We start from the raw sequence: 15,120 nt of genomic DNA, 5'->3' as shown, positions 1-15,120 counted from the left end.
CAAAATAGCAACACCTCAAAAACAAAATTGCAGAAAAAATGAAAGATGGAGGAAAGTAGAGCAGCGAAAAGAATGAACAAAAGAAGGAAGAGAGAGGGTAGAAATGAAAGAAGGAAAGAGAAAAAAGAAATAAAATATACATATATATATGTATATATGTGTGTGTGTGTGTGTGTGTGTGTGTGTGTGTGTGTCTACACCCCATATATATGGACATATATAACCACCTATATGCACCTTTATATATGCCTATATTAAAAACTAAAAATGATAATGAAATTAAAAAAAAAACAACCAACACAAGCAATCAACAAAAAGCTCCCTAGAACACTCAAAAGAGCCCAATTAACAACAACAACAACAACAAAAAAAGAAGCAACCACTGCCTGTTTCGGCTGAAGTCCATGCCAATCTCTCCCCAGGTTTTCCTCTGCTATACACAAACTCCTCTATGTCTTGTGGGGGCCAAGCCAGCTGCCTGGCACCTAGAGTGACCCTGGTAACACAGGTCTATTTTAGATGAGTAGGGTTATGAGTTGTGATTGGTAGTTTTTATAAAGTCAATGCCATTTCTGCTTTTGCCTGCCCGGAAGCACCTCGAGTGCCTTTTAGCTAGAGGGCTGGATGTGTGTCTTCGGGCACTCTTTTCACTGGAGGCTTTTTTGGGGGGTAGGGGGGTATTTCAGAGCTGCTAGAAGCGACCTGCCAGGGGTCTGCCTGTGACGACTCAGTACAGGAATCATCAATAAGATTTACAGCCGATTTCTCATCAGAAATTAGGGTGGCCAGTAAGAAGTGGAATGACATTTAAAGTTTGAAACAAAAAAATCTACCAGGAATTCATTATCAGGCAAACTGCTTCAAAATTGATAGTGAAATTAACAGATTGCACAATAAACAAAAGCTGAGGGACCTCCCTCTGTTAGATTTTTCCTACATGAAACACAAAAAGTTCATTTGCCTAAAATGAAAGGACCCTGGCAGTACCTCAAAGCCATAGGAACAAACACTGGTAAAGATAACTATATAGGTAAATATAAAGGCCTGTGTTATTTTAGTTTGGGGTTTTGAACTCATTTTTTTCTGTATGACTTAAAAGTGAAATGTGTTAAACAATAATTATAAATCTATCGAGTGAAAGATATATAACAGTAATTTTACACTGTATAAAGAGAGGCAGTACAGGAGCAATTGTTACGTGCTATTAAAGCTAAGTTAGTATCAACTGAAACTCAAGTATTATTAGTTGAATATCTAAGCCCCAGGGTAAACCCTAAGAAAATAAAAGTTTGGTTATGTAAATATGAAGGGAATCAAAATGGTACACACACAAAGACAAAAGGATGGAAGGGAGGAATTACACAGCAAAGAAGATTAAATTAGAAAGCAAACAGCTAAATGGCAGGAGTCATTTCATTATATGTAAATATATTAAACACTCCACTAAAAGGCAAAGATTGGAAGACTGTATTATTTAAAACAAAAGAAAAAAATTCCACTATATGTTGTTTGGAAAAGTCTCATTTTAGACACACAAATAGGTTGAAAGTATGGAAAAAGATAGTGTGTGCAAAAACTAACCAAACGTAGCTGGGCCGCTATACAAATACTAGACTAAATAGACTTTCAAGATATTTGTGGTGAGGACCACAAATAACCAAAATAATCATGAAAAAGGAGAACAAAGTTGGACGACTTAGAATTTCTGAAGTCACACCTTACTACAAACCTGAAGTGATCCAAACTGATTCTGACATGAGGATAGAAATATAGATCAAAAGGGCAGAACTGATAGTCCACATATAAACCCATACTTACGTTGTTAATTCCTTTTCTAATATATTGGGTTGTCAGAAGAGTCATGACGTATTTTTTCTGCTTTTTGTTGTAAAAGTGCAGCATGACTTTTCCGACAACCCAATAGAAGGGTGCCGAAAACATTAGCTGGGAAAACAATAGTCTCTTAAATGGTGCTGGGATAAGTGGATATCCACATAAAAGGGAATGAAATTGAACCTCTACCTTGCACTATATGAATTAATTAATTGAAAATGAATCAAAACTAAATATAAAATCTCTTAGGTGAAAATATAGGAATAAATCTTGACTTTGGGTTTGGCCAGGGATTTTTAAATATGACACCAATAGCAAAAAAGAGAGAAATTAAGATAAATTGGTCTTCATCAAAATTAATATATTTTGTGCATTGAGCAACATTATTGCATAAATAAAAACATAGTCTACCAAATGGGAGAAAATATTTGCAAATCACATCTTGTAAGGGTCTACTCTTTATACTACATGAAGAACTCCTACAGCTTAACAATGAAAATACAAATAACCCAATTAAAAAATGGTCAAAGGATTTTGATACACATTTCTCCACTGAACATATACAAATTGTCAACAAGCACATAAAAAGCTGTTCAATAAAATTAGTCATTAGCAAAATCAATACCACAGTGAGATATTTTATCCCTGCTAGGGTGGTAATAAAAGGGAGAATAACAAGTGTTGGTAAAGATGTGAAGAAATAAGAATCCTGGTACATTGCTGATAAAATGGTATAACTGCTGTGGGAAACAGTGCAGCAGATCCTTAAAGAAATTAAAGTGTGTTGGGGTGATAGTGGTTAGTAAAGTTACATAGGTTCCAGGTATACAGTTCTGTCATACATCATCTATATATCACATTGTGTGTTCACCACCCAGAGTCGGTCCCAGTAAACTTTAAAAAAATAAAATAAATAAAGGAAAACTGTAAAAACAAAAAAAATTAAACTGTGTTACCCAGTAATTCCACCCTTAGGTTTATACCCAAAATAATTGAAAACAAATGTTGAAATCACACACTTGTACATGAAAGTTCGTAGCAGTACTATTTATATTAACCAAAAGGTGGAAACAGCCCAAAAGTTCATGACCACCTGAATGAACAAACAAAATTTGGTGTAGTCCTACAATAGAATGTTATTCAGTCATAAAAAAGGAATGTAGTCCTCATACACAGTACAGCATGGATGAACCAAAAACATTGTTCTAAGTGAAAGAAGCCAGACACAAATGGTCACATTTCATATGGTTTTTTTTTTTTTTTACCTGAGTCATCCTGCCACCTGTTGGCAGCTCAGCGGCAGCTCAGCTCAGGCCGGACTTGAAACGCTGTTGCTCAGAGCTCAAACCTTTGAGCGAGCTCTTAACCAACTGAGCCACTCAGCCGGCCCACGATTTCATTTTTATGAAATATCCAGAATGGGTAAATCCGTAGAAATAGCATTAGTTTTTGCCAGAGACTAGGGGGACAGGTGAATGGGAAGCAACTGCTTAACGCGAAAAAGGTTTCCTTTGGGGCTGATAAAAGTGTTTTTTAATTAGGTATGATAATTATACATTGTGAATTTATAAAACGCCACTGAATTGCTCTTGAACATGGCTAACTTTGTATTCCGTTAATTTTATTTGGGGAAAAAAAATTAGTGATGTATAAAACCATCATAATTGTCTTGAAAAAAAGTAGTGATGTACAAATCCCTCAACACTCATTCCAACCAAGTTAATTTTTGCACATCTGTACGTCTCTCATTTTGTTTCTTAATAAGAACTTTCTCCCTGTCCACTTGGTGAAATGTTTTTTTCTTTCAGGAATGGTTGACATTCAAGGACGTGTTCATAGAATTCTCTCAGGAAGAGTGGGAATGTCTGGACCCTGCTCAGAGGGCCTTGTACAGAGACGTGATGTCTGAGAACTATAGGAACCTGCTCTCCCTGGGCAAGGGTAACTTCCCTCCAGAGATCGGTAACTCTCTTTATATGTCTGTGTTTTCCCTTGTGAGTCTCTTGGGAGCCCCTGACTTGCTTGTCTGTGTTTCAAATCCCTGTTCTTAGGACAGTGATTGAAGCTGTTTTGATCCAGAAGGAAAGGGTTCCTCATGAGGCATATGGACTTTCAATTTCCCTTTTTCTTCAAACGTTCTGCCCATTTTATGTTGATTAGTGCTGGTTGCAGAACATTAGAAGACAGTAAAACCTTATGGCAAATTTTTAAGGATATCTCATTCCATGGTTTTTACCCTTGTGCTTTTGATTCAATAGTTCTTGGGAAAGGGATAGATTTTTACATAATGAAAAGAGTCCCTGAGCATTCAGAAGGGGGGAATCAGTTACTAATTTTTAAAATAATTTTTGACATCCATTTATAATGTCCTCTCAGTGGAACAAGAAGCTAGAAATACGTTCTGGAAAAGAATGGTATCATGTTCATTTTTCTTTATAAATTGAAAACTTCTTGAGCTGAGTCCATTTTGGAACAAGGGAAAGCGCCCTGAACCTGGGAAGTGAAGGGAAAATGGGGAAAACGCCACACAGGTGGGAATGTATGGAGATGTGAACACAAATAGGAGCTCAGATGGGCACAGAGTAAGCCACTCCACTAAATAAGGTTTGGGAAACTATTCCCAAATGGGAAAGATATGTTGGAAAATAAAAGATTGTCTTAGGAGCTCTCAGAGGAAATGTTCCCCCGTACAGGCACGCACATATCATTCTGTCATTGAAATGTGTAGTTTAAACTCCCAGTCTACCATGATGGTCCAACTCAGGCTTCATCCTGACTTACAACTCTTGTTATCTGGCCCCTCTGACCATTTGGTGCCTTGGTTTCAGAGGGACTGGGATGGCTGTCTCTAAAGAGTCCTGTTTTTCCTTGATCTCTCTTGGTTCTCAGTCCAAGCAGATCAGTGCTTGCACTCTGCAGTCCTGACTCCAGGACCTACTCAGTTTCCATTCACATTTTATATTCTTGAGAGACCTTCATAGGAGATAGAAAAACGAAATGGCTGTTCTTCCTGTGTATCAGGTTCCATGAAATTTCCTGGGCCTGTGTCAGCCCTCTGTGCCTATTCAGGCCTCTCAGCCATTTCTTCATTCTCTTTTTGCCATATGTGTTTAAGAGGAATGGGGTGGATCTTTTGAGGTTGATACAAGTTAATATAAATAATTGACACTGAAATCCTCTCTTTGATTTCATTGCTATGTGGAAGTATAGCTCAGTCTTTCCGATATTCACCCTACAGCCTGTGGGCAGAGCACACAGCCCCTTCTCAAGAACCCACACAATTTCGCCCTTTTATTTTACTCCCTTATCTTGTAGTTTTCTCCCTCTTCCAACTCTCCACATAGTCCAGGAACATAGAACGATGTTGGTCTTCCTCAGTTCTTAATCTCTAAGGTTTTGCCTCTAAAACATGCTCTTGAAATGCACATTTCAGGGATCTAAAGTTTTATCGTCATTTTCTCTGTGGTAACCCACCTTTAGCTGATAGACAACTTCTGGTGAACTGCATCATGCAAAAGGTTTCCTAGGTAACAGAAAATTCTTAAAGGAGAACAGTGATTAATGCATCACAATATTATCCTGCTACATACAGAAGTGTCTCTTAAAGCCACTGGGAAGAGTGGTCAGACTGAGATAGAAAGTATCAAGAGAGCCTGAGTGATGAGTGCCTCCAGTTTGGTTTTTTTTAGTTTTTGTGGCATTTAACAGTGCCTCCCTAGGGCAATGTGACAATGTCAATGAGACATAATATCACCTCACTATAAAAGTGTAGCAGCTTATCCTAAGGAGAACACCTTCCAAGTTCACCACCTAATGTCTGTGAGACTGTTGACCAAACTATTGTTCCTACCACATTGTTCATCCTGTGTGTGTGCTGTTGTTTATTCACCTTCAACATACATGATTTTGACACATCTTATTGAGGGAGCTCATAAAGTTGAATGATGTCTCCATTTCTTGCTCTACCGTATTTTGGCTTTTTAAGCCACTGACACTTTTATCTTGCAAATTTCATTGTGAATCAGTGACTTTGCTTTTATTTAATCATCAGTTCCATATATTCAATGATACTCTCAGTGGTTTTTTGGGGTTGTTTTTTTTTTTAAATTGGGGAATTGGGGGAGGGGAACAGCACTGGGGAATCGGGGGAAGGCGAACAGACAAGTTGCTATCATTTTTTATTCTTCAGTCTAGTTGTGGAGGATGTTGCTTCACTGGCCCAAGCTGGCACCATCATTGCACTTTTCCCGGGCAAGGCAGATCAGTCGCTGGCCTCTGGACATCCGCTCATGGCGGCTGCTGGCCACTCACGCTGGCTGCCAGCTACACACGGTAGTTTATGGCAGCCCACTGCAGCAGAGGACTGCAGCCTATGCCGTCGCCGGCGACTCATGGCAGCCCAGCTCCAGGTCGAGCTGTTGTTCAGCATCTTAGCTGTAGAGGGCAGTGTCACCAGCCCTCATATGTGGGCTCTGAACCGGGGCCCTCTGGCATCCCAAGCCAGTTCTTAACCAATGCACCACTCGGCCAGCCCCTCTCAGTGTTTTGTATATCTACAGTTTGGGACTGTGGAGTCATTGTTTTCACACACGTTTTTTTCAAGTAAATCAATGGCTTTTTTTTTAAGTGAGAATTTTCTATATCTTGAGAACATACTTTTTTTTTTTAATTTAGTTATGGTCTTAGTTAAAGAAATAGCATTCAATCAATTTGCCATTGTTTTTTATATAAGATGCACTTTTTTTCCCATATATATAGTTTTCTAAGAGTAACTTTTGAATTTTATTTTAATTTTACTGACATTTTTGTTGTTGTTGCTTTAAATAATTATTTATCCTTTCTGGATTCATCATGCACATCTTGGTATACTAACCTAATATTTAAATATATCTCATTTTATTTAATAAAACATAGGCAATTTTTTACAATCTGTGTTTTCCTCATTACTACTACTTCTAATGCATATGTTTCCAGAAAATTTCTTAAGTTTTTGTAATTACATATTTCATTTAATTCATGAAACCTGTTTTGTTCCCTGTCCTCTTTTTCAACTGAGTTTTATACAGAGTCACCTGGTCCTTGTTGACGTACGTGTCACTGCTGTCCTGTTGTTCTGGCTGTTACTGGCTGCTTCTGTGGCTGATCACATCTGTGCACATAGACCTTTGCCATGGATCACCGTGGCACTGCCAGACCTTGTCCATACGATTGGACGCTGCTCCTAACACTGCCCACTTGTCCTCTCTGTCCTCTGACCTAGTGTGGATCATTTTATGACCTTAAATCTTCTAAAGTTACTGGAAGTCTTAAGAAATGAAGGTAAGAATTATCCAAAAGATACAACTCATAAAACAATGCTCTAAACCTGATCCGTTTTTTTTAAAAAAAGTCACCCCTCTCCTGCCCTCTGTCTCCCTTTATTTTTGCATCACCTCAAAGAAATTTAGAAACAACGTCCTTGCTTTATTGAGTACCTATAACTGGCTAACACACCATTTCCAACAGTAGATTATAGGGTAGCATTTTGGTATAATTTCAGGGTCAAAGTAAAATGACTCAATTTTCATATGTATCTTTAGTCCTTATAAACACTCAGAAGCTGGGTCTCTTCCTAAAAAGGCAAGGATGCATTAAACTTTTGGACTCCATTTGGAGTCCAAAATCAAATGTCACTAAAAAGAAATGGTTTTTAGTGAAATGTGACCAAATGCATTTCCTAGTTCTAGTTAGCAGCTCTAAACCAGATGTCACATAAGGTGAGAACTGGAAGAGAAATCCAGGCTAGTTCCCCAGGTGGCATGAGCATGAATTCACACACGTGTGATTTCAGCCTGTGCTTAGGTAGTCGACTGCCTTGGGGGTACCAGCTGCAAATTTACCAGGCAGATAGCAAGTAAGTGTGCAGACAAGGACCACTCATCACGAACAGAACTATGTTTCCTGTGTATCTGTCATCGAGAGCTTTAAATGAAATATTTACAGACATGTAAAATCTGTAAGGGAAACACAACTACTTTTTATGTGTTGATGTTGTATCCTGCATTTTGCCACATTTGTTTGGATTATGTGTGTGTTTGTGAATGTGCATTCTTTCGGGTTTTCTAAAATAAAATTCTGTCATCTGTCATGAGAAATTATTTTCTTTTTTGTGTGTGGTTATGATGGGGTTACTTACAATATTTTAAAGATATAATGCTATATTTTAAACTGTCGATTGCAAAACCTACTACTTATCCATCCCTGTATGAACTATGTTATTGCTGTCATGTTAAATATTCTATGTTGTGTAACATTGATTTAAGATTTTATTGATTTTACTTATTTATTTATTTATTTGTTTGTTTTAAAGGTTTTATCGGGAAATGGAAACTGTGTTTTTTTCAGGACTTAATTGGGGAACAGTGTGTTTTTCCCAGGACTCATCAGCGCCAAGTCCAGTTGCCGTTTTCAATCTAGTTGTGGGGGCGTGGCCCACCATTCCATGTGGTAGTGGAACCAGCAACCTTGTTTTTAAGAACATGCGCTCTAACCAACAGAGCCATCCAGTGTCCGGCAGCTCAGCTCAAGTCGTTGTCTTCAGTATAGGTGTGGAGGGTGCAGGTCACTGGCCCATGTGGGAATCGAACCCGCAACCCTGTTGCTCAGACCATCTCAGACCATCAGCTCAGACCTGTTGAGCTCCAACCAGCTGAGCTTTCTGGCTGCCCCTATTGCTGTTATTTTTTAACATTCTGTACGAGAAATAAAACAGCTCTGTTTTAATTAAACTACAGGTTTTTATATTTGTTTATATGTTTATATTTACTAGAGAGCTTTGTATTTTCATATGGTTTTGTTTAGTTTAGAATCCATTTATATCCTCTAGAAACACTTCCGTTAGCATTTTTTGGGGGCTGGTCTAATGGTGAGCAACTTCTCTGGTTTTTTCATCTGGGAAAGTCTTTATTTCTCTATTGTGGAAAAATACTTTTGCCAGATATAGTATTCTTGGTTGATAGTTTTTATTCTTTAAGCACTTTGAATGTTTTATCTGATACGCTTCTTCCTATAAGGTTTCTGCTGAGAAAACCACTGATAATCTTAGAGCAGCTGTCTTTTACTTGACAAGTTGCTTTTTTGCTTTTGCTGCTTTTCATATTTAGTTTTTGTCTGTGATTCATGATGGTTTGATTATAATGTGCCTATTGATATTTTCCCATTCATCCTCCTTAGAATTCAGTGATCTGCCTAAATTTGTATGTCTCTTTCTTTCTTCAAATGTGGGAATTTTCAGCCATGTTTCATATAAGTGTCTTCTGCTTTTTACTCATCCTCTCCTTATGGAGTCCACTTAATGTGCATATTGGTCGTGTTGTTGATATCCCATGAGTCCTTTAAGCTGTCTTCATTTTTTGACATTTCTTTGCTTCCCTACACCCACAATTTAAAATGAACTGTGTTCAAGTTGTCTAACCCTTTATTCTGCTTGATCAAGTGTTTTGCTGATGCTTTGACTGTATTTTAAAATTCAGGCACTGTATTCTGCAGCTTCCAACTTTTGTGGTTATTTTTCATACTTTCTGTCTCTCTGCATTTTGGTCATGCATCATTTCCTTGACATTTAGTTGTGTGTGTTTTCTTTATTTCCTAATTGAGCATCTTTAAGATAGTTATTTTGAAATGTTTGTCAGGTAATTAATAGATATTCATTAATTTAGGGGCAGTTTCTGGAGATTTATTTTATTCCCCTGGACAACGTTTTTGTATTTGTTTGTATGCCTTGTGATCTTGTTTTGAGATTAGGGTATTTAAGAAAGAGCTACTGTTCCCAGGATTTATGAACTGTCTTTGTACAGGAGAGCATGAATAGCTATCAGCTGTGCTTGGAAATCTAAGGGGTGCCAGACCTCCCTTGGGAAATGTTTATTCTTTGTGTTATCTATATGCATTTTTCCAGTTTTAATGGTTTTGTTTCTTCTTTATAGCCCGTGATATTTTTTTAACACTCATGTATGTCCTCACTATAGCAGTCACAGTGATGTTTGAACAATTACTCATTTTTTTTTGTTACCCACAATGCATTCACAATGTACTCCTTAGCAATGTGTGTCATACAAAACAGAAACAATTCCCTCAGGCAGCTGCAAAAAAGTCAGATCATTAGACACAAAATACACTCATTTTATTTCTCTCAGGAGAAAACTGGAAATTGAGAGGTTTCCCACAATCATTTTATAGGGTGAACAGGTATTGTGAGCAAATGTATGCAATTTTTCTTCCCTCATTAATGTGACTCATTTTGTGCTTTCCTGGGGATGCTGTGATCTCTGACCTGGCTTCTGCTGTGCTTAAAATGGCAGTTGGGTCAGTAGTTCTTGGAAATTTTATCCATAATTGTTCACATCTACATTGAGGAGTGAAGTTTTGGTGCTTCCTATTCTGCCATCTTGCTTAAGTTCTCTGATCAGTATTCTGTACATTAGAATTTAAAGTACAGTAATACCTTGGTTTGCGAGCATAATTTGTTGCAGAAACAAACTACTTGTATTGCAAGACATCGCTCATTTACCAAGTTAAAATGTATTAGAAATATTTACTCATCTTGCAGAACACTTGCAAACCAAGTTACTTGCAACCCAAGGTTTTACTGTATATTCACCTGAGTGTAGTAAATGTGATAATTTATTTGTTATCCTACAGCTATGTCTTCTCAAGAAACCCAGGATTCGTTGCCACCGGCAGGCATAGAAGATTCTTTCCTCAGAATGCTACTGGTAAGATTTGGAGTCATTGGAGTCATTGGGTCTTGGAATGTGAGGGGGAGTGTGAAGGGCAAGAAAGATATGATGATGGACATAACCAAACCGGGATAATTACTCTTAATAAAATTCTTGTTGTCAAAAGAGATCAAGGGTATAAGACAGCTTGGGGGAACTCCCACTTGAAGTTATTTGCATTTGTAGAACATGGTGTGTTTGAACATAAAGACATTTCTTAAAGGTACATATTCTCTGAAAGGAATAGTTCATAGTGTAAATTATCATTTGAATCATTTAATTTGTTGGGTATTTAAGAAAAAGACACAGCTCCCAGGCTTTATGAACACAAATAATCAGTTGTGCTAGAAATTCTAAGGCCCACCAAACCTGTTCAGGGGCTGTGTATTGAATTAAACATTTTTCTGAGATTTCTAAAAATAACAGATTTTAAAGTAAAATAGAAATTCCAAATGTGATGAATTTGAAATTCCTTATCCAAAGATTCATTATTAGTCCAGGGACAAATGATTCCTTCTTGTTTCAAAGTCTCGAATTTTCATAAACTTGGAGAGTCTATACATAACCATCATGATTTAATAGGTATCAGATTATTTAATAGGGAACAACTTTACATGTGTAATGAAATGAGAGCCCTCACTAACGGCTTTTCTATCATCATTTATTACCAGAGTACATATAATGGAGACAGAAGTGTTCAATGCCCTGAACCTTGGAAAAACTTTAACCACGGGTCAAATCCTAGTAACCATCAGAGAACTCAGCTTCCACAGAATTATTGTAAATGTCAGACAATCTTTAACAAAAGCTCAAATATTATTATATGTCAGGATATTCACACTGTAGAGATGACAGACAAATGCAGTGAATGGGCCAATTCTTTGAACCAAACTTTAAATGTAATGAATCATCAGAATATTCATACTGGGGAGGAACCTTGTAATCAGTGTGGAAGAGTCTTTAGTCAATCATCCAATGGACATACACGTAAGAGAATCCATACTGGGGAGGAACCTTACAGATCTGAAGAATGTGGTACAGCCTTTAAATGGCATTCATGTCTTACTAAACATCAGAAAATTCATCCTGGAGAGAAGCTTTATAGATGCAGAGAATGTGGCAAAGCCTTTACCCGGAACTCTGCACTTACTCAACATCAGAGAATTCACACTGGTGAGGCACCTTACAGGTGTAAGGTGTGTGGTAAAACCTTTAACTGGTATTCAAGCCTTACTTTACATCAGAGAATTCATACTGGGGAGAACCTTTACAAATGTAAAGAATGTGACAAAGCTTTTAACCAGCGTTCAAAGTTTATTGAACATCAGAGAATACATACTGGGGAGAACCTTTACAAATGTGGAGGATGTGACAAAGCCTTTCACCGGCGTTCAAGCTTTATTGAACATCAGAGAATTCATACTGGAGAGAAGCCTTATAGATGTAGAGAATGTGGCAAAGCCTTTACCCGGAACTCTGCACTTACTCAACATCAGAGAATTCATAGTGGTGAGAAACCTTACAAGTGTAAGGAGTGTGGTAAAGCATTTAACTGGTATTCAAATCTTGCTGTACATCAGAGAATTCATACTGGGGAGAAGCTTTACAAATGTACAGAATGTGACAAAGCCTTTGACCGGCGTTCAAGGCTTATTGAACATCAGAGAATTCATACTGGAGAGAAGCCTTACGAATGTAGAGAATGTGGCAAAGCCTTTCGCCGGCATTCAAGATTTATTGAACATCAGAGAATTCATACTGGAGAGAAGCCTTATAGATGTAGAGAGTGTGGCAAAGCCTTTAACCAGCGTCCAAACTTTATTACACATCAGAGAATTCATACTGGAGAGAAGCCTTACAAATGTAGAGAATGTGACAAAGCCTTTAAGCAGCATTCAAGCCTTACTCAACATCAGAGAATTCATACTGGTTAGAAACTTACAGATATAAGGAATGTGGTAAAGCCTTTAACCTGTATTCAATCCTTTACAATAGGAAGTTCATACCAGAGAAAATCCTTATAAATGAACAATGTGGCAAACATCTTAAACAGTGCTCAAAATCTACTCAACGTCAGAGAATTCATACTGGTGCGAACTCTTATAGACGTAGACAGTGTGGCAAAGCCTTTAACCAGTGTTTAATCCTTACTCAACGTCGGAGAATTCACACAGGAGAGAAGGCTTTTAAATGCACCTTTTATTTCAAAGCCTATAATCAGCATTCGTATATTACTTTGCATGAGGCAACTCAAACTGGAGCAAAGCCTTACCGATGTAGAGACTATTCAAAGCCTTTAGTCTCCCTCAAGGTTTACTCAGATCTGGTCATTTATACTGGAGACACACAATACAGATGTAAAGAATGTGGCAACAACCTTTCACCAATGTTTAAACCACATTAAACATGAGAGAATTTATACAAGAGAAAAGCCTTACAAATGTAGAGAATGTAGCAAAGCCTTTATCCAGTGTTCAAGCCTTACTCAACATTAGAGAGTTCATACTGGAGAGAAACCTTACAAATGTAAAGAATGTGTCAAAGCCGCTATTTAGTATTTCCATCTTAATTGGCAGGTAAGAATTCATAGTGGCTAGAACCTTAAAACTAAAGAATATGGTAAACCCTGGAACTGGACCTACAGCCATATATTCACTATGAGAGAATGCATACTGGAGAGACATTGTATATTTGCAATAAATATTGAAACACCTTTGAACAAAATAAGCACTTCCAGAATGCCCACAGAATTCAAGAATAAAAGTGTCTTTAAAAATGTAAAAAATATGGGAAAGCATACAAGGTCAGATAATTAAGTTTGCGAACTCATGCTAGAAAAAATGCTACATACTTCATTGCTGAATATCACTGTGGTGCCCTTCAAAGTACTCCCCTTTAGAAGCTGCAGACAGCAGCACCCACTCCACCCTTGAAAGCAACTTTGGAAATCTTTTTCTGGAATGGCCATCAGAGCTGTCGTTGTATTACCGTATTTGCCGGCGTATAAGACGACTGGGCGTATAAGACGACCCCCTAAGATTTCCACTCAAAATACAGTTTGTTATATACTCGCCGTATAAGACTACCCCCTCTTCCGCACACCTTCCACACACCAAATAAAAGGTAAAACAATATCAGATTTGATTTCAACATTTTAATTTATATTCAAATGCTTATGACATGCAGGAAAACTGTCACAAGGCTGTATGTAATCAAACATATACATAAATCGCGATTCGCGATTTTGCGCTATCATACTGGGTGTATGGTCGGCTGTGTGCGATTTTGCGAGTGTGGTAAAATCGCATAACAGCAAAATCGCATAACAGCCGAGCATACACCCAGCAGCGCTGCTGATGCCTGAACGGTATGTGGAATGAAGTGGGCGGGCATCGGGAGGCCACTATGGCACGGGGCAAGCACTATGGGCAGTCTATCTGAAGTGTACCTGGCGTATAAGACAACCCCCCACTTGGAGGCATATTTTTCAGAGCCAAAAAATCGTCTAATACGCCGGCAAATACGGTATGTCCTGAATGTCATGTAAATAGCTTGCTTTCAGTATTTCTTTTATCTTTGGGTAAAGAAAGAAGTCAATGGGGTCCAGATTAGGTGAGAAGGGAGGGTGTTCCAGTACAGTTATTTGTTTCCTGGCTGAAAACTTTCTCATAGACAGTGCCGTGCGAGTTAGTGCATTGTTGTCTTGCAAGAGCCATGAATTGTTGATGAAAAGTTCAAGTCGTTTTCATCTAACTTTTTCACACAACCTTTTCACCACTTCCAAATAGTAAACTTGGTTAACTGTTTGTCCTGTTGGTACAAATTCATAATGAATCATCCTTCTGACAAAAAACGTTAGTAACATCATTGCAAGAAGTTCGAGAACATAATTGTCAGACACATATAATTGAAAATGAAATCTAAGTATCAAAATTCACAGAAGAAAGTTATAAGTCAATGACACTTCAGATATTCCTCTACATCAGAATACTTGTCTTAGAGAATAATCCAGTTTAAAATCTTCAATAAGTTACTTGTTAGGATGCTTCAAAATATCAAGGGAAATGGATGTTTGGATACATATTATTACAATGTATCTTTTATACTCACAGTATTTGAAGTTTTTTGAAAAGGAAATGTTAACGTAATTGAACTGTAAAACCACTCATGCTGTGGCTTTATTACTTGTGTGTATGGGAAGTCATTGCGTTGACTTTTGCTGCCTCAAATATTGAGATCTCTTGTACATTATGTGGGATTGACTCATGTAAAGATTAAGGACAATGTATTATACACAATGTGAAGAAAATCTAAATGAATGCTAGTTGTGGTTGTCTTAGAACGCTGATATAAGTCACCATCAAGTAGGTGTTCAGAGCATTGTCCTTTGCATTAATATAAGACAGAGGAACATTCTGAAGTTCATCTAGTTTTACCAGTTGCCTTTTAAGGGACAAAAGGAGACATTTGACTCCTGATGTATCTTCATAGTAGCCATAGATAAAAGTCATGAATATTATTTCACATGGCT

The 15,120-nt window shown here is 37.7% G+C and overlaps 2 protein-coding genes across 2 annotated transcripts in view; one reads left to right on the top strand and one right to left on the bottom strand.

The window, feature by feature from the left end:
* The window catches only part of LOC109376575 (zinc finger protein 420), a 124,083-nt gene that overhangs the window by 77,966 nt on the left and 30,997 nt on the right, over window positions 1–15,120 (bottom strand). The window lies entirely within an intron of this gene.
* LOC109376577 (zinc finger protein 345-like) lies at window positions 3,640–13,589 on the top strand. The gene is given in 4 exon segments (XM_019632596.1): window positions 3,640–3,795; window positions 10,513–10,586; window positions 11,261–12,524; window positions 12,527–13,589. Coding segments are annotated over 4 exon segments (1,866 nt in total). The 5' UTR covers window positions 3,640–3,734; the 3' UTR covers window positions 12,994–13,589.

Source organism: Hipposideros armiger, unplaced genomic scaffold (genome assembly GCF_001890085.2).
Source record: "Hipposideros armiger isolate ML-2016 unplaced genomic scaffold, ASM189008v1 scaffold_1154, whole genome shotgun sequence".
Lineage (NCBI taxonomy): Eukaryota > Metazoa > Chordata > Mammalia > Chiroptera > Hipposideridae > Hipposideros > Hipposideros armiger.
Note: the sequence above shows the minus strand (reverse complement) of the source record. Positions and strands in the feature narration are given on the sequence as shown.